This window comes from Cucurbita pepo, chromosome LG01, assembly GCF_002806865.2.
Source record: "Cucurbita pepo subsp. pepo cultivar mu-cu-16 chromosome LG01, ASM280686v2, whole genome shotgun sequence".
NCBI classification, from domain to species: Eukaryota; Viridiplantae; Streptophyta; class Magnoliopsida; order Cucurbitales; family Cucurbitaceae; genus Cucurbita; species Cucurbita pepo.
The window spans coordinates 508,900-530,942 of NC_036638.1; the positions used below are offsets into that span (position 1 = coordinate 508,900).

Below are 22,043 nucleotides of genomic sequence, written 5' to 3' on the forward strand. Positions count from 1 at the left end.
GGTAACTTTTCTTTTTCAGGTTTTGCTGTTCTTGGCAGCTTTCTGTTGGGAAAAGACAGGCTTTGACTTATCTCCATTGGTCAAAATTGTGGGTTTTGAATCTCAATGGAAAATGAAAAGAAGTACAATGGAGAAGGTCAGAGGGGCTCCAGAGCCAAGATTCTCAAACCCACTTCAAAACAAAGGAATAAATCCAATCTGGTGAGTGAGATCTTATAATAATTTAAGTTTTTTTTTAATTGTTTTCAATATTTAAATACCTATGTCTTAATTGTCTCCCAATTTTCTATTAAACTTATTTGTTTCTTCCTTGTTGTTTTCAATTCCCTCCACCTTATTATTCTTTAAGGCTAAAATAGACTTTTTAGTCATTGAAATTCGAACTTTAGTAGCTATTTGATTTCCGAGTTTCCAAACCTACTACTTTTTGAACCAACCCGTGGTCAACTCTACTTAGGTACCATTTAGAAACTCATTAAAACTCAAATATTAGGTAGCAGTGGGCATTTGATTACAATTAATTCAATTATCAACCACATGGCCCTTTGGAATTCTTTAATTAAGAGTGTAAGAGAATATAAAATTCTGATAATAGAGGGGTTGAATTAATAATTTAGCCCCTGATTATTGTGCCTTTTAAAGAATTCTTAAAAGTTTTTTATTATTTTTTATTTATCATAAAGTAAATAATAGAGAAAATTTAATCAAAATTAGTATAATGACAACTTGGAGCTATTTGGTTATCTCTTATATGAGAGAATATTTAGAATTTGGAAGCCTATTATTTAAATGCTGACGGATAATGCTGCTTTATTTTTTATTTTAAAAAATGGTACTGTTTTTCTCATCCATTTTTTAAAAGAAATATTTAATTTTTTTTAATTAAAAACTATTTTTTAGTTTTCAAAATCCACTTGAATTTTAATAAATAAATAAATAAATAAATAAATAAGAGAAGATTGATATAATTTGAAGGAAAAATAAAAGAATATCAGAGAAAAGATGGAGAAGGGCGGTGCGGCAATTCGTTCCAATTTCCAAATTTGTTTCCTTTGTTGGAAGGAACACACCCATATTCTGACGGAACCCAGAACCCATCACTCTTTCAGAACCTGACCCTTAACCTTCTCTCTGAGAAATTCTTCAATTCCCAGCTTCCCTTTGTCCCAAATTCCACTCTCTCAAAACACACCATGCCCCCTTCGCCATAACATCCGATTTCCAATTCCAATCCAACCCCACCTCCTCAAACATGTCCTCCCAACACATCAATGCCCTCAACTCCCACCTCCTCTTCCAACACGAAGCCATCCCCTTCAATTCCTCCACCACGTCGCAGCGCCGCGTCACCGACCCAGCTCCCAAAACCCGCGAGCTCTGCGGTTTCATGGACGACAAGCTCTTCCCTGCAGAACGAGATCGATTCTTCGCCCATCAGGGTGGCGATTTTCGCCAGAGTTTGTTTTGTGATGGCCGGAATTGGAATGGGAATGGGAGTGGGAGGACTGGAAGTGGGAAAGGATCGGATGAAGAAGATGAGGATGATGATGATGACGACGACGAAGATGAAGTCGATGATGACGATGGCGATGTTGAAGGACTTGTTTCTTTGGATGATGTTAATAAGTCCAGAAAAACTGGTAACCCCAATAGCAGCAACAATGAGAGAAGCGATCAGAGTGGTGGGGGCTTGAAGAATGGGACGAACAAATTGGGCAATGGGAAGCCTAAGCAACATTCTTCTTTTGGTAAGGGATTTGTACTTTCAACTTTCATTTCCCGAATAGAAAATGATTCTAGAATGCTCCAATTTGGGAAGTTTTGTTGATTTTTCTCATGGGCTTTAGGTGGAACTTTGTTGGTCAAGGATGGGATGGCTCCCCCTTCAGGGAGTAACACAGGAGAAGCTCAGAGTGAGAATCACCAACAGGGAAGGTTGGGGAATTACCCAAATGCGGTTACAATTGCCGAACATGACAGTGAAATGTATTATTCCCAATACTTGCAAGGCACTGAGGGGTCTGCTTCTGGACACAAGGATTTGGCTATGGAAAATGGATGTGGGTTTGGGAGAAGGGATGTTTTTCTTTTGGGTGAGCCTGGAGAGTCTCTCAGAGCAATTCTCACAGACCCTGTGACGTGAGTTCTTAGTGTTTCCATTATGTTTCATTACTTGTTCTTACTTGTTCTTGCATCAAAATGTGTAGTTTCTGACTCTTTTTTTTTCTCATCTCAATTGTTTCTGGTAATATATTTACTTTGGTTTATTGTTCTTCATGGAATCAGGGGCTCTCTAATGGATGATGCAATGATATTACCGTGTGGGCATTCCTTCGGTAGCGGTGGAATAGAACATGTGCTTAGACTAGTGAGTTACTGCCAAGATTACTGCTCATATTTACTGAAATTCCTTTTCATTATGTTATCTACCATTTTTTTTCAACATATTCAAATGTAGGAGGCACATTGAAACTGTTTGGTGTCTAGTATCGTTACGTTTTGTATTGATTGCGAGCATATTAATGTCAAAACATTGTAAAGTTGGCTTTGGATTTGAAGTTGTTTTACTCATCCTTCGTTTCGATCCATGCTGATTTATTTCCAGAATTTCAGTCTAGTATAGTCTTTGAAATATGTCGACGCCGTGGTCGAGGTTCTTCTATGCAAAAACTATTTCAAATATGTGCTCTGTGCTATAAAACTGAGTCTACTAACTCGTGTGCAGCAGAAACGCTCGAACTCTCAAGTCCCGTTTGATTTTTGGTTTTTGGCTTTGAATATTGTGCTTGTTTTTTTTTTCCTCGTTTCTCTACGATGAGTTTCATCTTTCTTATATGAACATTTGAATTCCTAGCCAAATTCCATAAACAAAAACAAGTTTTTGAAAACTACGATTTATGAATGTTCTCTCTGTTGCAAGCATGTGTCTTACCTGACTTATGCACCTCGATATGCATTGCTATTTGGCTGCTCTGTTGATATGAATCAGTTAAGTACCTTGATGACCTCGGTTTCATAGCGTTTTTGCATTTCTCGTGATGTCTTCCCAGAAATCTTGTTACACGTGTTCTCAGTTGGTTTCTGAAGACTTAATTGCCCAAAACTTATGTGAGTTTTTCTGCACTTGTAACTTTTAACATCTCTGTACTGCTATTCCCAAAAAATGCTCGATGTTTTTCGAGGTTTAATTGCTCGTGTTTTGTTGTAAGTGCTCCTAGAAGTCAGGACTGTAGGTTGCAAGAATTTCCATTGTTCTAATCTCACATTGTTAGATCCCAAAGTACATTTTAAAAATAAAAATATAGGAGAAGGTTTTGTATCCCCCAGAACGACGAAGTAATGTATAGATCGATATAGTCTTTAAAGATTATTTACAAAATTATGTGAACGTTAAGTGATCGTCTTTTTCATATCGTGATATTTGTATCTTCAGCTCTTCAAGCTGCAGTCCGAGCATTTCGTCGGGAAGAAGAATTGTTATTTTACCGCTCACCGAAAAGGAGAAGGGAGAGGTTTGAGCAGGTATTTCCATTGTACCTCAGGACTGTAGTTTCTTAAGCCTGCTAATATGAGATACTAAAATCAAAGGGGAAGGCCGGGAATAGTGTAATGGCCTAAGCCCACCGCTAGCACATATTGTCCTCTTTGGACTTTCCCTTTTGGGCTTTCCTTCAAGGTTTTTAAAACGCGTTTTCTAGGGAGAAGTTTCCACACCCTTACAAAGGGTGCTTCATTCTCCTCCTAACTGATGTGGGATCTCACGTTTCTAGTCTTTTCCATCACTCAACCACTATATTCAGTTCACTTGTGGCAAGTTCTATGTAGGACAAGGTTGGCTATAGCGATTCGACTATGGGTACTCGAAGGGGTCGAGGCGTTCAGTTTCCTTTTGCAGTGACAGATCGGGTAATTATCAAGGTGCGCAACAAACCAAACTCTTATTTAGTTCCTATATTATAGCACGTCAAAACTAATATCGCAACTAAAAATGGATTAGGGGAACAAGAGGACACCGCTGCGTTTCGTGGGACGTGAAGCTGTTGTTACAACACAGTGTTTGAATGGATGGTTAGTCATCATTTTATCTTTTTGTGGGTTTAAATCTGATCATAGTTTATCTTCTTGTTCAAGAACTTTGATATAATAAAACCTAACATCTGATAGTTGAAGAGCGAAAAATAAGGACTTAAAAAGTCGAAAAGTTTAAGGAGGAAGACATGAATGTATCTACTCTTTGTTGCAGGTACGTGGTGAAAACACTAGACAATGCAGAGAGTGTAAAGTTGCAATACCGCTCGCTTGCGAAGGTTCCGAACGATGGAGCATCAAAAACGACAACAAGTAAGATAGCACCTAATTGGGTTTAGCCTTGCGAAATATAAAGATTATAGAAACTTGAGTTCGAGACGCATTAGAAGCCTAGTTTTTCGAGGCTGATTATGTTGTATTTAGAACACACATAGAAGAAGAGAGTGATATTATGTAAATATAGTTGTTGGGTTTGAGGAGAGGTAGAGGATGAGTTTTGAGATAGGATTAGCCTTTTGTGTTCTTAAGTAAAGATCTCAACTAAATTTTGATGTGGTTTGGAGGTTTGGATGCTTTTTCAATATTCATTTCATTCGGTCGTGAATCCTTTGTAATTTAACTCGAGTTGATCTTGCTTTATCTGTCTATCAACATCTTATAGATTATCTTAAAACTTTCTAATATAACCTTTAAAATTCCATACGTGTTTTTTAAACGTGATACTAAATCTTAAAAGTATTTTTGAAACAAATTATAATCCGTTTTAAATTTTTTTAAAGGTATTATTGAAAGTTTAAAAAATTAAACAAATAATCCGTTTTAAAATTTGTATATTTATTTTAAAAAAACTTAATTAGTCCTGATTGAATTAACAATAATTTATTTGAAATTAACTTATTACAATAAATAAGCTCATAATGCAAACAAGAAGTCCCCAAAAAAACAGGAAAAGAAAATGTTGGCAAATTGCAAAGTAAAAAAGATTTGTTTTCCTTTCCTTCTCAGAAACAGGACACATTCTCTGAGAACAGAAAGTTGCAGGTTGAATATATGGAAGCTGCAGCTGCCCCCACAGCTAATGCTCTCTCTTCCCTTGTTCTGCAAAAACAACAACATTTCCGTGAGTGCTCGAGCCCACTTGCACGCATCTCAACTATTCTCACGAGAAAACTGCATAACCCCGTCAAGAGTTACCCTTATAATGTCACTGTCGTCCATGTACTCTATGTGTGAAGGTCTCACCTCAGTTGAGGAGGAGAATGAAGCAATTTTTATAAGGGTGTGGAAACCTTCTCCTAGCCTACGCGTTTTAAAAATCTTGAGAGGAAGCCTGAAAGGGAAAGCCCAATGAAGACAATATTTGCTAGCGGTGAGCTTGGGCTGTTACCAATGGTATCAGAGCCAGACACTGGGCGATGCGCTAGCGAGGAGACTGAGCCCCGAAAGGAGGGTGGACATGAGGCGGTATGCTAGAAAGGATGCTGGGCCTCAAAGGAGGGTGAATTGGGGGGTCCTACGTCGATTGGAGAAGGGAACGAGTGCCAGCGAGAATGCTGGGCCCCGAAGGGAGGTGGATTGTGAGATCCTACATCGGTTGAGAAAGAGAACGAAGCATTTTTTATAAGGGTGTGGAAACTTCTCCCTAGCAGACACGATTGAAAAACCTTTGTTTGGTTGAGTTTATGAAATTCCTCGTTAATGATAGAGATATCTAAGCTTTTGAAAGCACAAGGAATAAAGTTGGAGCCAAACCTCGAGTCGTTTTGTGTTTCTCCCGATTGCTGCGAGCCGAAAGCCGCCCCCCTCGATTGAACATGGTTCAGCCCCTGATCAGAGTGCATCTGCATTTCTTTTACTTGGTTCAACCAACTTTCCTGAGTCCAAAACGCATTGATCGGATTCGTTGCCGAGGAAAATTCGTATGAACGGAAGTAACCGAATAGAACAATGTCGAGTAGTAACTTACTAGTTGTTTCTCTTCTTCAGCAAGAGCTTTATCCATCTCATTAAACAGTTTAGCCCATCTTGCTTGATGGAGATCAGCAGTGGACATAACCGAAGTTTTGTCGAGTGAACTCTTCGCAACATAAGGATCGTTCTCTTCATTACACGGAAATTCTTTAGCTATTAGAAACGACAACTCTGTAGAAATTACAGCTCGAACCCTTTTTTTACTACGTCGTAGAGCTGCATAAAGACATATGTCGGTTGGATTTATTCGTAACAGCCAAATGCAGACTACAAAAGAACAAGAAACTTACCTGAGAGACGTCCTTTAATGTCTTGGTGTATCAGTTCCAACCATTGAGAAGCAACGGTAGCAGCTGAATAACAATCGTGCACGTGTAACGACATAGAGTAATAAGCCATATTTCGAAACGGTTAGAGAGTAACGAAGTATACTAGAGGAGATACTACTGACCTTTAAGAGAAAGAGATGAAATACAGGTCAAGTTTTCTTCTTCTTCATCATCATTAGACACTGGACAAGCATTCTCAGACACAGCATGTGACGATGACAGCTCGGGTGCAAGAGTTTCTTTGTCGTTCATAGTGCTCGATTCGGAGGCTCGATCCAACATGATTTCTCTATAGTCCACACCTTCGGCGTCCGTTATTACAGATCTTGTCAAGGAGCATCCACTTTTTTGCCTGCTAGCAGGAACATTGTGTGGAGGGCCATACTTTTGAGAAGAACCAAATACATTCCTCTCAGGATCATTGGTATTGTCAAGATCCCTTTTGGTTCCTGCTTTATCAGCATGTTTCCTTTCTGCTAGAAGCTTATTTGCTAGGCGTTCGTTTTGTTCGTTTTCTTGTTTCTCAGACCGTACAATTGCCTCGATAATCGAATGGACCTGTTTTCGATTTCTTACATGGTTTATGATCCCGGGATTCAGTTCAGTAAGCAAACCACTTGGAGCAGCAATCTTTGTAAACCGATCGATCTGCTCCTTCTTTGCAAGCTCCAACTTTTTCTCTCTTTTAGCAATCTCCATCTTCTTATTAACACCATCGTTTTTACTTCTCCTCCCACGTTGCTTCGGTGCCGGTATGCCTCCATGAGAAGCCGAAAGAAATCCATTTTGCTTCATCTCCTTCCAAATTCTTAATGGATCTTTCTCTCCCAATCGACCCGTAGAGCTAGCGCATTCAGAAGAACGCTGTGACTTCAACACATTACGTTTCTTCAAAGGGCGAGCGATTTCGAGGTTTACAGAGCTAGAAACATCTTCTACATTGAGGTCTAAATCAATCCCTCTTGGAGCTAAATGAGTGCCATTATCATTCCTAAACTCGTGTTGTTTTTCAGAAATGTTAGCCAAATCCATATTATCAGAACCTGAACTTTTAGGAACACAAACTTCAGTATTAATCTCCTCAGCCAATCTCATAGGCACACCAATCGCTCGAGGCCTCCGTTCTTCAAACATCTGACATTCATCACTAGCTTCTTTCATTTTCAAACAATTCCCCTGATGAACATTTAATGCTGCCAGACCAGTTTGAGAATAAGATGAACAATCTTGATATGAACAGAAGAGAACAATCCAAAAGGCTATGAAAAGCCATTGAAAATGAACACCCAGAAAGTAAATTACAGAACCAGCAATTTCATACCAAAATTCTAAGAATTTAAGCTCCATTCATTGATTTCAAGAGAAACCCAAAATCAAGATTCAGAAATCCTACCTGGAGAACCACACATTGATCCAGAATCTCGCAATTTTATCCTGTTAAGATCAGCCTCACACTGTTCTTCAAAATTACGGCTACTCCTCTTCTCACCCAAAGTCTAAGACAAGGGGGAAACCGATTCAAACAAGTATAAACTAAAGAAAACTGTAAAACCAAAGAACTCACCTTAGTTTTCGATCTGGGTGATGACGGAAACGGGTCAGAAACGGGTCTGGAATCGCACCGATCATCCATTAGCTTAAAACCCAGTTAAAATCACAGAGAATCGCGTTAAAAAAAATCAAAGAAATGTCATCGGTTGTTCGAATAACGAAGAAATAGGAGCGAATTTTTCAGGCGAGTTCAAATCTTTGGCGCGCAATCCCAAAGTAGTGTAGAAAAGCATGAAAATGGAAGAGGATTAGAGTTGACGAACCGATTAAAGACGTCGTGGGTTAGGGTTTTTTTAAGCTGCAAATCTACAGAATTTGAAATTTGCAAATTTCTTTTAAGATGAGGACAAAAAGAAAGTAATGGCCATTTGAATTAGAGTGATGGGAAGAGAGCGGGATGGATTTTGAAAATAGTGCACCATCGCCAAAATGGAGGGCTCCAATTATTAACGTGTCTTCAATGGAATTTGTTTCTTACAATATATATATATACACCATGCAAGGCCCGCCATGGCAGACACAAGGTTAAACAACAAAAGATCCGATATTTAAACATTCAACAAATAACATAATTAACAAAATGTATAAAGAGAAATGATCCCATATTGAACTATGACAATATCAAATACATTAGAGTTTATAATCAATTGGACAATATCATACGATTCTAAAAATTCATGATTTCAAATATGATATCGAGTCGAATTTTTATCTTAACATATTATTAAATGAAAAGGGCTTTTTGAAAAAGAAAGGAAATGCTATAAGAACAATCTTTTACTTTTTTATCATTTATTTTGATTTCAACTGTAAGAGAGAGAGACATTTGCATATGATTTTGGTAATAAAGAACATATTCCAATTCCAATTTCCATCTGCGCCGCGTTCTTGTGTCTGTTCCATATAAATAAAAAATTCTAACAAACCCAAAAAAGTTCTCTGTGCGCCCAAAAACAAAGCACGAGTATGGAGGGACATGACCCACTTTGATTTCCCAAACAACACCATCAACACCCTCTCTCTGTAAGAGGAAGCTCAAAACCTTCAATTCCATGGAAATCCCTGACCCTTCCAACCAAATGGCTTCCTCTTCCAATCCCACCGCCCCTATTCGCGGTTCATTCCACCGCCGAGCCCATTCCGAGGTCCATTTCCGGATTCCGAGTGATCTCGATCTCGTCTCGGACCCTTTCGATGGCCCCTCCTCTGGATTTGGAGATCTGGGCTTCGAGGATGATCTATTGTGCACCTTTATGGACATTGAGAAGATCGGATCCAAAATCGACAATGGGTCGTCGTCGAAATCTGAAATGGCAGACGGCGGCGGTGCTACGGCGGAGAATGTCGATGGGGAGAAAATCTCCCGCCCGAGACACCGTCATAGCAATTCCGCTGATGGGTCTTCCATTATGGAGTCTATTGAGGCTAAGAAGGCCATGGATCCCGATAAACTTGCAGAGTTGTGGACTATTGATCCTAAGCGAGCTAAGAGGTACTGTACCATTCTATTCTAATGTGCCCTTTTGGTTTTAGGCTCTGTAATGGCAATGTGTCTGTGTAATCTGATCCTTACATATGTTGCTTGCTTGTCGCTTGGACTTTTGCTTCATAGCTGGATGATCGAATTACTGAATGTTGATTTCGTTTGAGTAAATGGGAACTAGTTCAAATTCAGATGGTTGGCCTACAAGTGAAAATCACTATTAATTGGGGAGGAACGTTCAAACTCAGGATCTTCGGATCTGATACCATGTTAAATACCGATGTATGGAGATCGATTTCGTGATCATTAGTTACGAGTCGGGCGGATTTAGCTATATATGAGATTTAGGAGAGATTCTTGTGAGATTAAAGCTTACTAGGTTTGTGACAACCAAATATTGTAGGGTCACTACCTTATGAATCAAAGAAACGGAGAAGAACGATAGGGCTTGTTTGGAATAACTTTCTAACGACCTAAAAAAGTGTTCTTAAGCACTTGGAACGTCATAATATCGTTTATGTCTGATGTTTGGTTGGACATTCTGAGCTTGTTTAACTGTTCATGCAGCTGTCTTTATGAGCATTTCCTGTTTCTAGTTCGTTAAGATATTTGCAGCTGGTTTTATCGTCTTTTCAAAGATAGGGGCGGTAATAGAACCGAACTTCGCTTGCAGGATTTTGGCGAATAGACAGTCTGCTGCTCGGTCGAAAGAGAGGAAAGCTCGCTACATAATGGAGCTTGAGAGAAAAGTTCAAAGCCTTCAAACCGAAGCGACAACTCTTTCTGCGCAGCTCACATTGTACCAGGTTTTAATTTTTTTGCCAAGTTCACGTTGAGTTTTGATTTGTTATTATTTCTAAAGATTTGTGGCTGATGGTTCTTCAGTTCTGTAGGATGCTATTTAGTTAGGCCCGAGCGGTTCGATGTTGAGTCTACGTTTCTTTAGCTACCCTGATAAGATCTTTGGTGGGTGTGGTTATTTGGGCTAGTTGGTTAGAAAGTGATAACCGAACTCGTAGGGCCATCTTTTCAACCGGAGACCTCGATGAAACCACTAGATGTTCTAGTCGTTATACACTTGGTAATTATTCCTCTTGAAATTGTAGACTTTTTTTCGAGGGTTTAGGGCTGAGGGCTTGAGATGTTTAGAGTTGCCCTCTAAGTTCTATGGTTAAAATATGAGATCCCACGTCGGTTGGAGAGGGGAACGAAGCATTTCTTATAAGGGTGTGGAAACCTCTCCCCAACAGACACGTTACAAAAGGAAGACCCAAAAAAGACAATATCTGCTAGCGGTGGACTTGGACTGTTACAAAAAGCTCTAGAAAAACACTTGGATTTTCACAATAAATGGAGTCGGAGATTTTTTCTTTTAGGTGTTTGGTTTTCGGTGTGCCAAATAGAGATGTTATAACGAGATGATCGAGAAGTTCCTCCTCATCCGCCTTTTCGAGAGGAAGGTTTTTGTGGCAAACGGGGTTGTGTGCATCGATGTGAGGCCTTTGGGGCGAGAGGGTACCATAGAATCCTTAGAGGAATCTTTCTAGAGTGTGGTCGAGATAACGGTTCTCTTTGTGCGTCGGTGACATGTTTTCTTCATTCTTTTTCTCTTTGAGCGTCGGTGAAAACGATTCATACTTTTTTTCCTTTGACCATTTCATCTTGTTTTCTTGTTCTTTCTACCAGAGAGATACCACAGGGCTTTCAACCGAAAACACCGAGCTCAAACTTCGCTTACAAACCATGGAACAGCAAGCGCATTTACGTGACGGTATGCATCCACATATACCCCGTCTACGTATTATTAACGACCTAGCCCTCCTCGTTTAGCTTTCAGATGTCCATGAATAATATGATATCCACTTGCTCTCATCTGCTTTAAATTCGCCTACTTTGATGCTCCCTTTGCTAAAACTTATTGTTCTTGAGTAGATGTTTGAATTTAAGAGCTATTGATGATACCTATATTTGGTCATGAGTTTGGTATCATTATACTTCCCCTTAGGTAACAGCAGAAAGTCTTGGCCTTGGGCCAGCTTTTATTGTGCATTACTCCTACTTTTCCTTTACCATTGAACGAAAAATAACGTGACGACGTTTTCTAAAATACAGCTCTTAACGAAGCATTGAAAAAGGAAGTCGAGCGCCTTAAGATTGCGACCGGGGAACTAATGACAGCTACAGATTCATATAACTTCGGAATGCTTCAAGTTTCACATCCCCAATCTTGCTTTCAGCCCCAACCGCAACCCGAACGACACAACCCGCAAAGGACTCAAAGACCCCAAGTTCATCCATTCCATTCTAGTTTACCAAACCCGCATCAAGCTATGTTCGTTGCATCCCACCAACCACACGCCTTGACAGAAATGTTTCAGCAGGATCCTATCAGCCGATTGCAGGGTCTCGATATCGGTAGCCAAGGCGCAGAAATATAGCCCGAAACCTCCTCCATATCCATTTGTGAAAGTAGCAGCACATTTTAACCCAATTTTTTCGCCAACCTACGCATCGACCTCCCCGTAACGAAAAAAAAGGTGGCTTGTTCATAGATTGACCCTGTTAACAGACAATCTTTTTCCACATTCATATGTCGTTCGTTCGTTCCTTCGTCATACTCGACGGGATAGAAAAAATCATTCTTGTGATCGAAAGATAAGCTCTCTTGGTTGAATCTCTGTTTCATACTCCCATTTACTGTCACTCTTGATCCTCTTTCAAGCAATTCATCATGTTCTTCATTCTTTATTAAGCTCAGCTCCAGTTTTTGTTTACATTGCTCTGTTTTGTTGTTGTTATTATTATTATTGCTACTATTATTATTGTCCACGTTTTAAGGATCATGGGGTCCCTCATGGGGCTGCCATTAAAGGGCACATGGTAGGCCACTCATCCAACAGCCCTTAAATCTGCTTCAAAGGGAAAACCTCATGTGACTGACATATGTGGCTGCTACTCTTAGGCCCATTTCAATAATGACTTTCTTCACCATCGCTAAACTTACCCGTTCAATTTTTAATTTCGTGTTCAATAAATTGTAACTGTTATGACGTAACAACGTTAACTATATTCGTACAAGTACAAAATGGCAACAGCTGAAGGCGCGAGCTATTTGTCGGTATCTATATTCAAAGTTCGTTCAATCGAGCTTCGATTTGCTTTCAAAGCGACTTATAATTAATGAAAAAGCACTTTTTGAGATGATGAAAAGGGCCTTTAAAATGGGTGTGTGCCGAACAGTAATTCGGTCTCTTTTTGTACAATTGACGGCCACACCACACCACACCTCGTTTCTTCTCATCCATTCATTTTCCAACACATCTACGTGCCCTTCTAACACATTGTAATAGTCTAAGTGCACCGCTAATAGATATTGTCTACTTTGGCCTGTATCATCGTCAGTTTCACAATTTTAAAACACGTCTACTAGAGAAAGGTTTCTACACCAAAAAAATGTTTCGTTCCCTTCTCCAACTGACGTGGGATCTCACATAACGTATATTATTAAGAAATAATAAAATGGTATATCAAACTGACAAAACTAAATAAAAGTTTGATTGAAGAAAAAAAAAGCAAAACTTTACAAAGTTTATATAGAGACAAAATCAAAGATTTTGTTTCAAAATAAATAAATTAAATTATTGACTTAAAAAAAGAAAATAAAGAAAAATAAATAGATTTTTTATTTTTTTTATCTTTGGTAAAAAATGAATTTTCTTCACTGAATTAATTTATTATCTACGATTACGGCGGTTATTTTATGGTAACCGACACACATATGAACTTTATTTATTTATTATTATTTTTTTTAATTTATAAAAAAATATTAATTTTAATCTTGGTATGAAATGAGCCAGAGTTATCGGTGCATTAATTTAGGTTTGGAAAGGTCAAGTCTTATGGATTACGCAAAGATATTAACAAATTATAATATTCTTTAAATTATATTTTATTGTTATTTCATGGTACAAAATATATTTTAAAATAATAAATTTTTAATATTTTTTTCATAATTAAATATTGATTGAGTTACGGGAAAAAGAAGGTGCACATTGTTAATATAAATCACAAAGACCACTCTCGTTTAGATGTACTATTCCTTTCAAAATTATACTGATATTTATGTAATAACTAACTTTTCGGTATCAAATACATTCAGAAATATATATCTTGACTTTTTTTTTTGTCAAAAAATATATATATATATAGTTATTAATGTGACAAATTTAATAAGATGATAATAATGATTGGGTTTAGTTAAATTATTATTTTTTATTATTATTTCCATGGATTTTTTTGTTTAAATTTGATAAAGAATTTTGAGCCATTTATTGGTTGACTTTCAAATATGCTTTTTATGATATATAATTAAGTTCAAAAGTGGAGTTAAAACATAATTTAGTAAGAGATTAAAATATTTTACTTCAATTTTTTTTTTTTAAATATAAAATTTCTGACTATTGTTAATTTAAGCATAGTTCATCCAACCATTTAAATTAGATATTAATTATAATCTAAAAATGTTACAATTCTATGAGACTAATTTCATAGCTCATCAACTGCTATCCAAAAATATCACAGTTCTATCAACGAAATACTAGTTACTATCGAAAGTGTCGCGATTTTATTAGACTAATTCTATAGTTCATCAACCGACACTAATTATTATCTAAAAGTGTGGTAGCGTCGTATTTGGTCTCTCCAATTACCATCTACAACTAAGGAGAGAGGTGATGAGTGGGGCCTGAGGTTCATAGCAGAGCTTTGAGAGCCCTATCCCAAACATTTGCATGTGCTCTTACGATCCCCTCGTAAATGGGTTCAACCAAAATTTAAAATTTAAAAAATTTAAAAAAAATTAAAAAAATTAAAAACTAATTTTTTGGGTTTGAAATTGTTCTAAATTTATGTGATTTTTCTTCTCTGTTTCCAATGCAAGCCTCTTTGATTTTGAATATCACACACATGGCCTGTTTCCTCTTTCTCTATAAATCTCCCTTTCTTCCCTTCTATACCCACAAACCCTCATGGCTTCTTCTTCACCATTTCCCTCTCTTCTTCTCCTTCCTTTCTTCCTCTTCCACCTCTCTTTTCCCTCCGCCTCCGCCGACTACGGCGGCTGGGAGAGCGGCCATGCCACCTTCTATGGCGGCGGTGACGCCTCCGGTACTATGGGTGGAGCATGTGGGTATGGCAACTTGTACAGCCAAGGGTACGGCACCAACACTGTGGCGCTGAGCACAGCGCTATTCAACAACGGCCTTAGCTGCGGCGCATGCTACGAAATGACTTGCACAAATGACCCAAAATGGTGCCTACCTGGCACCATCAAGGTCACTGCCACCAACTTCTGCCCCCCCAATTTCGCCCTCCCCAATAACAACGGCGGCTGGTGCAACCCTCCCCTCCAGCACTTCGACATGGCCGAGCCCGCCTTCCTCCAGATCGCTCAGTACCGCGCTGGAATCGTCCCCGTCTCCTTCCGAAGGTAAATCGTATTAGATCTCCACAATGGTATGATATTGTTCATTTTATACTGACATGTTTTTATGTGGGCCCTTGTACAGAGTGTCGTGTGTGAAGAAAGGGGGAGTGAGGTTCACAATTAACGGTCATTCCTACTTCAACCTTGTCCTGATCACGAACGTGGGCGGGGCGGGGGACGTTCACTCCGTGTCCATAAAGGGGTCACGAACGGGATGGCAAGCGATGTCACGAAATTGGGGGCAAAACTGGCAGAGCAACAACTATTTGAATGGGCAAGGGCTCTCCTTTCAAGTCACACTCAGCGATGGCAGCACTCTCACAGCCAACAATCTGGTCCCTTCCAATTGGCAGTTTGGCCAAACCTTCGAAGGCCCCCAATTCTAAACATTACAACACACAAACCTTTCCTTTTCAAGTTTTTTTCGAAAAAAAGGAACAACCTTTAAATTTCCTGTTTTTTTTTTTTTTTTTAAAGAAGCCTCCGGTGAGTGTCCGGCGGCGGCGGCGGCGGTGATGGCGGTAGGGATAGAGAAGGGGGGTATGCTGTATGAAATTATTGCCTTGTAATGGCACCTCTATTGCTGTGGTGTTATAATCAGGCACCCGCTAGGCTTTTACACTCTCATATATATATATATATATTATATATATATGATATATAATGATAATGATTATATAAATAATATTTAAAATTTAAAATGCATTTTTCGTTGGTAAATTGTCAATTTCATTTATTTTTATTATTTTTCTATCATTGTCAAAATAACATGGCTTTAAATATTTGTACATTAATGCAATGATCATAAGAGTTTTTTTTTTTAATATAAAAAATATTAATTTTTAAAGGGTATTATTTTATACTTTTAAATGATAATTATATGAGTCGATAAATCTTTTGAAAAATTCATTTTTATTCGACTATTTTTATTGTTAATAGAATTTATCTCATAATTTTATAAATAAAAGGCCTAAATATTCAAATTTTAAAGTTAGAATGATTGATATTCTAAGGTTAAAATTGATAAAACTAGAAAATTTAAAATTTAAAATTATTAAAATTGAAAAATAAAAGGACTAAAATGATATAATGATATGTAACTATTTGAAATAATTTCAAAGATTTAGGGTTGAAATGAAAATTTTGAAACGATAGGGACATAATTTAAATTAAAAGAACTCAATGCAGGAAGTTCATAAATATTTTATATAATTGAGCAAATATTTAATTCTAAAACTTGACGAAGGGGTGTAATGTATAAAACTGAAAATTTGGAGGGGTCATTGTACTAAACCTTAAGTTAAAAGGGTATTTTTGCAAATTTTCTTTTCTCTTTGTTGGTTGTGCTCGGCGGGACTGGCGATTTATATAATGCGTTTGCCGGTTAAAAGCTCCGAACCATTGCTTAACATTTAACTGCAAAAACCCTAATCGGCTGTTTCTTCTCTCTCTCTCTCTCTGCTTCTCAAGACCTAAAGCTTTGAAACAATGGTAAGATCATTCGCCCATTGCTCTTTTCTCTGGATATTCTTGTTGTAAATCGTTCTCTGTTCATCTTTTTACCACTGGTTCTTCCAGACTTTCAAGCGCAGGAATGGCGGACGTAACAAGCACGGTCGTGGACACGTTAAGTTCATCCGCTGCTCCAACTGCGGCAAGTGCTGCCCCAAGGTTATTCTTGTACTCATCTTTCTCCGCAGTTCTTGCATGAATATATAGATAGTGTTATGGCGGGAGTCAAATCTCTATGGCGCGCAAATGTTTCCGGCGAAATTTGGTCCTTTTGTGTTTAATTTAGTTTTTGATTTTCTGATTGAGTGCAATGCTGGTGTATTTATTGTTTTGTTGATCTATCCATTGCGAGCGAGCCAAAGTACAAGTGTCCGCCACGTCCAGGGGATATGATTTTTTATGTACAATGTTAGTATGTCTATGAGTTTTTTATTCTTAGTTTGCGTTTTTTTCTCGATAAGTTAAAGAGCTAGATTTGATAATTTTGCTACATTTTAAAATGCTCTTCGATGAAACACTTCAGTAGCATTCTTTTTTCCAGAATGTGGGGAAAATGTTTCGTTAAAATTACAATTCCTGTAAGTTTTCTTAAACTGAAAATCAGTGCTTATGGCTTATCCGATGAGGTGTGCCTGGAGGCAAGATTCTAACTTCTCGAAACTTATGGCTTCTTTGGACCATAAGAGGTTTGTACCTCTCGTACGGGAAGCTTGAGCTTCTCTGAAAGAACACTAAGGCTTAAAGTCTTTACAATTCTTAAAAGGATTAGAAGAATTATAGTTAGCCCCAATTTTTCAAAAATAATAAAGGTTCGAATATGTATGTAATGCTAATAAATAAGTTGTGGCAATTCTACCACTTAGTATTTGACTATCTAAGCTTCAAACACATTGTAGTTCGGGACAAAGTGACTTTTGAGTGTTCATTGACTATTGAACCACAGCAATTCAATTATACTTTAGCAAGAGGTGAGAAGATGATTAAATCTAACTTCATGAGTTTTGATTGATGAGAATAGGACAAGGCGATCAAGAGATTTCTTGTGAGGAATATTGTTGAGCAGGCTGCTGTGAGGGATGTCCAAGAAGCCTGTGTCTATGATCGTAAGTTATTCTGTCCATTCATACTATCGTTTTGTTTACTTCATATATCAACGATGTCTTTATTCAGTGTCTAATATAGTTTTTTGTTTTCTGTACAGAATACACTCTACCAAAGCTTTATGCCAAGATGCAATACTGTGTTTCCTGTGCTATTCACTCACATGTTGTGAGAGTTCGATCTCGTACTGACAGAAGGAATCGGCAACCACCACAGCGCTTCCTCAGACGCAGAGTTAGTCTTTGCATAAAATATTTTTAACTTTGATTTAAAATGAAAAGTAACCATATTAACTTCGATTTAAAATGAAAAGTGACCATATTAACTTTAATTTATAATGAGTTGATCTTGGCATAAAATATTTATAGCTTTGAGTCATCATGAAGTCACAATGTTCACCGTGAATTTGATGAAGTTTGTTCATCTTTATTTACTCTTATTATTTGATGCTCTTAAATTTTTATGATGGGCAGCGGAAAGAGTATGTGCATCATAATGTTGTTGCTTCTCTATTATCATTGATGGATATGTGAAACTCTTCATAGGATCCAGCCACAATTTTTAAAAGATTATTTAATATGGAGACTTCTCGGAGACTTTTGCATTTGGTACTTTGTGTTCGCATGCTTGTTATCAAATGAATCCACGAATCATTGTATTTTTAACAACTTGGTCAAATGGTTCCCCTACACTTGTTGCAGTTTGACATGTCAAGCTCCTTAATTGGATTATGTATCATCTGTCTGTCTAATACTTTGATTCAGCAGCCATACTTGGAGTGGCCTCTGATTCTTTGTTACCTTATTCTATTTGTGGTTGTTTCAGGATGATCAGCCAAAGCCAGGTCAGCCAGGTCAGCCAGGCCAAGCACCTCGTCCTGTTGGAGCTGGAAATCCTGCTCGTGTGTAAGGAAGTCTTTTTATGGCTTTTATAAGAAATTCGTAGGAATTTTGTTAATAGTCACTCTATTATAGTTGGGTTTTATCTCCTGTGGATGAAAGTGAATTTTAGAATCAAATGGAAACTTACCCGACAAATCTGCAACTTAGAAGGAGCTACAAACCATGTTTATTGAGTTAATTTAATTGTTTTTCTTTTCAGTTTATTGTTTAGATTGGCTGTTCTCTTAATTAGTCATTTTACCATGCTCGAAACCTGACATGCTGCCCTCCCTCCATTAGTGATATCATTTGGAAGGGCGCTAAAATTAAATTCATTTTCCAAGATTATGGTATCAGTCCAGAGAGTGTTAAAACATTGATATAATCAAATTTACCATAACCCATTTGGTTAAACTTTTAGGTTGATTGGTGGTTAAGCAGAGTTGATTGGATTAGCGTATGATAAAGCAAACACTACGTGTTAGTCCCTATCCACACCATAAGAACGAAGAATATATGCTATATGTGTTTATAATAATAATAGAAAAGGTAATAAAATAATAAAATAATTTATCACTAGGATGAATAAATAGGGGAGGGCATTGAGTATTTTTGTAAGGCAATCTACTTGTGAGAGAGAGTTTTGAAAGCATTGAAACCATGGCTCTTGCTGGAAAGTTAGTGAGTGAAGTAAAAATAAACGTAGCAGCTGAGAAATACTACAAAATCTGGAAACACGAAGTTTCTCATGTTCCCAAGATTTGTCCAAAATACATCCAAAAAGTTGAAGTTCATGAAGGGGATTGGGACAGCCATGGCCATGGCTCAGTCAAGATCTGGCATTACTCTATCGGTATGTACAAGTATTACCATTTTTGTTTTTATTTTCATTTGCTTTCATGAATGCCCTCTAGCTCCTAAGTAATTGACCTCTTTTTGTTCATGTGATTTGTTAAGACGGTAAGGCTGGGTTTTTCAAAGAACGAGTGGAATTCGATGATAAGAATATGGCAATGCTTTTGGTTGGATTGGATGGAGATATGTTCGAGCATTACAAATCCTTCAAAGCAACGTATAAAGTTGTGCCAAAAGGACCAAACCATTGTCTGGTAGTTATGATACTGAAATATGAGAAACTACGTGCTGACTGTCCTTCTCCTTACAAGTATATTGATCTCATGAATGACCTCACCAAGAGCCTTGAATCTTACCTTCAGTAATAATCTATCTATACGCATAGATTTGAGCTTTGTTTCCCCTCTTTCACTCTAAGCTTATGGGTTATGTAATACTAATTGTAATAGTAACAAATAAATAATGGTCACTCTCATGTAAAGAGGGATGAACTTTGAGAGTACTATGTTTGCTTAAATATATAATATGTTATGTTTGGATATGTGTCAGTTTTTATATATTTTCGTGTCCCCTAAAGTTTAAGATATCTAATCGTCCAAACTTTTACATCTTTCCCTTATAACTTTCTTATGTCGGTGTCGATTGATTGATAAATAGTTAGGATTTTTCTTGTGAAGAATTTCTATTTTATGAGCTTGTATATGAGCTTGTAAGACTTTAATAAAGAAAAGGAAATAAGCTATGTTTGTGTAATAAGTGGCGTTGACTTATGTTTAAGTGATTGGGCAGCAGATGTATCTTTATCTTTAGATTGAAGTTTCAAACCGTTGATTTTTTAGTTGAGATTATAATAACTTAACTAGCTGAATGAGTTCAAATTAATGTCTTTAATCACTTTGATGCCTATTAATTTCATGGTTAAAATCAATTTATAACCCTAATTTCAAGAATTATTTATTTGATTCCAACATTTAATCGTAATTCCTGCATTTAAATTCTTTTTATACACTTACGAAAGTAAGGACCCGATGACAAGACTAAAAAAAATTTAAAGAGTATAATTTTATTTTTTGCCTCATAATTTTATATAAATTTCTTTTTAATAAAAAAAAGCTCAATATATTTTATTAGTCATGTTTTGATCGTGATCGAAATTATTCTTCCTGATCAACTTCTGACAAGTTGTGTAATATTTATTAGATTCTTTTAGGGAATAATCCTTAAATAACCCAATTTGTTATTACCTTTTCAAAAAATTAATAAACATATCCCCAACTTCATTAAAATATTTAAATTTGAAAAAGTTTCTATATTATTCTTAAACTTTAAAAAATATATACAATAAGATATTATTACTATTAATTTTGGATGAAAATCATCCATACTTTATTTTAAAAATACACTTTTAACTTTCAATAAATAACTTTGGATGATGTTTAAAAATTATTCTTAAATTTTAATCTTGCTTCAAAAATATCTTTAAATTAATTTTTTTTAAAGTTAAAAAATACCCTTCTTTTTTATATTATGTTTAAAAAATACCCATAAAATTTTAAAAATAACATTAACACTCTCAACTTTTATAAAAGAAAATGTTCAAAAAAGTTCTTACGTTCATTGAACTGGACCACACCTCATAGAGTATCTCTTTTTGTAATATTATATTTAAAAGTTTTAAGATTATTTTTGAAATAGAATATTTAAGGTAAGGGTATTTTTTAAAAAAAAAAAAAAAAAAAAGTTAAAATATTTTTGAAATTTTTAAAAAACTTTACGAGTATTTTAGTTTCTAAAAAGATTAAAATCAAATATTTTAAAAAAGAGGATTTTTGAAACTTCTGAAAATTCACAAATATATATTTTTTTAATTTAAAGATATTTAAAAAATATATATTTAAAAAAAATGTAAGAATATTATTGAAACTTTTTAAAATATTTTCTTCCAAAAAAAAATAGAGAGTTCTAGAAGTATTTTTATTAATTTAGATATATATATATATATATATATTCTTTTTCTTTTCTAATTTACATTCAAAATTAATTTTTGTAGAAATTTGTTTTGAGAAAGAAAACTAATTAAAAGAAATATTTAATTTTTGAAAAATAGGGTAACCCGATTTCAAAGTTAAAAGATATTGTTTTTATTTGTAAGTAAACTTTATTATTATTCCTTTTTTGTCCGTTTTAAGATATTTCTATTTCTTAATTTTTTTTTAATAATAATTTTTTCTTTATTCCATGAACATATTCTCGATCGTGTTCGAAACGTTTCGTGCATTTTTCTCTAAAGCCTAAAACTTTATCCTTGTCTCAATATTTTATAATATATATTTTTCTCTGTCATAAAACTCTTTTAACTCAATATATATATATATATATATATTTTAATATACGATTGAGTTTTTTAGCTCATCTAGGTACCATAAATACAATGACAAGAAATTAAAGATCGAGAATTCAAAATCCAATCGAACAGATAAGGAAATTCCTCCCCCGATGTGCTAGCTTGACTTCTTGACAGTCTATAGTCAGAGACCATCTATGTTATAACAATAGGCCGAACATATATGATAATCAAAAGAATGAAGTTCAGAAGAAATATATTATAACTTAATTAGAATCTTTAAAAGATGGTAATTAATATCCTACGTAGATTAAGATATATATCAATTGTATCAACCTATTATAGAAGGAGACGTGTTAAAAGGAGTAAAATAAATTAATTAAAAATTTGTACGATTTTATTAAAAAATTATTAATATTGTTTATACTTATTATTTATAATATGCCTTGCAAATTAAATTAAAATTTAATTGATTATTAATAATTTTGCTTAATAAAAATAA

The 22,043-nt window shown here is 36.0% G+C and overlaps 6 protein-coding genes across 6 annotated transcripts; 5 read left to right on the forward strand and 1 right to left on the reverse strand.

The window, feature by feature from the left end:
• Positions 1-66: 66 nt before the first annotated feature.
• On the forward strand, positions 67-4,643 carry LOC111794495 (U-box domain-containing protein 62). Its single transcript, XM_023676537.1, has 9 exons — positions 67-201; positions 976-1,748; positions 1,848-2,139; positions 2,287-2,368; positions 3,051-3,108; positions 3,434-3,522; positions 3,826-3,918; positions 3,998-4,068; positions 4,244-4,643. Exons 2-9 carry the CDS (start codon positions 1,253-1,255, stop codon positions 4,365-4,367), a joined length of 1,305 nt encoding a protein of 434 aa, XP_023532305.1. The 5' UTR covers positions 67-201; positions 976-1,252; the 3' UTR covers positions 4,368-4,643.
• Positions 4,644-4,894: 251 nt separating this feature from the next.
• Positions 4,895-8,343, reverse strand: LOC111794504. Its single transcript, XM_023676548.1, has 7 exons — positions 7,894-8,343; positions 7,723-7,825; positions 6,452-7,522; positions 6,291-6,353; positions 5,996-6,216; positions 5,782-5,903; positions 4,895-5,127 (listed from the first exon to the last, which is right to left on the reverse strand). Exons 1-7 carry the CDS (start codon positions 7,960-7,962, stop codon positions 5,031-5,033), a joined length of 1,746 nt encoding a protein of 581 aa, XP_023532316.1. The 5' UTR covers positions 7,963-8,343; the 3' UTR covers positions 4,895-5,030.
• Positions 8,344-8,777: 434 nt separating this feature from the next.
• Positions 8,778-12,120, forward strand: LOC111794513 (bZIP transcription factor 18-like). Its single transcript, XM_023676559.1, has 4 exons — positions 8,778-9,372; positions 10,037-10,169; positions 11,050-11,134; positions 11,476-12,120. Exons 1-4 carry the CDS (start codon positions 8,933-8,935, stop codon positions 11,799-11,801), a joined length of 984 nt encoding a protein of 327 aa, XP_023532327.1. The 5' UTR covers positions 8,778-8,932; the 3' UTR covers positions 11,802-12,120.
• Positions 12,121-14,374: 2,254 nt separating this feature from the next.
• LOC111794523 (expansin-A4) lies at positions 14,375-15,486 on the forward strand. The gene is made up of 2 exons (XM_023676570.1): positions 14,375-14,851; positions 14,931-15,486. Exons 1-2 carry the CDS (start codon positions 14,391-14,393, stop codon positions 15,232-15,234), a joined length of 765 nt encoding a protein of 254 aa, XP_023532338.1. The 5' UTR covers positions 14,375-14,390; the 3' UTR covers positions 15,235-15,486.
• A 723-nt stretch (positions 15,487-16,209) lies between these two features.
• On the forward strand, positions 16,210-18,573 carry LOC111794546 (40S ribosomal protein S26-3-like). The gene is made up of 5 exons (XM_023676582.1): positions 16,210-16,339; positions 16,427-16,519; positions 17,379-17,463; positions 17,562-17,695; positions 18,287-18,573. Exons 1-5 carry the CDS (start codon positions 16,337-16,339, stop codon positions 18,368-18,370), a joined length of 399 nt encoding a protein of 132 aa, XP_023532350.1. The 5' UTR covers positions 16,210-16,336; the 3' UTR covers positions 18,371-18,573.
• Positions 18,574-18,662: 89 nt separating this feature from the next.
• Positions 18,663-19,738, forward strand: LOC111794534 (MLP-like protein 328). The gene is made up of 2 exons (XM_023676571.1): positions 18,663-19,195; positions 19,300-19,738. The coding sequence occupies exons 1-2, from the start codon at positions 19,003-19,005 to the stop codon at positions 19,560-19,562; spliced, it is 456 nt and encodes a 151-aa protein (XP_023532339.1). The 5' UTR covers positions 18,663-19,002; the 3' UTR covers positions 19,563-19,738.
• Positions 19,739-22,043: the final 2,305 nt, after the last annotated feature.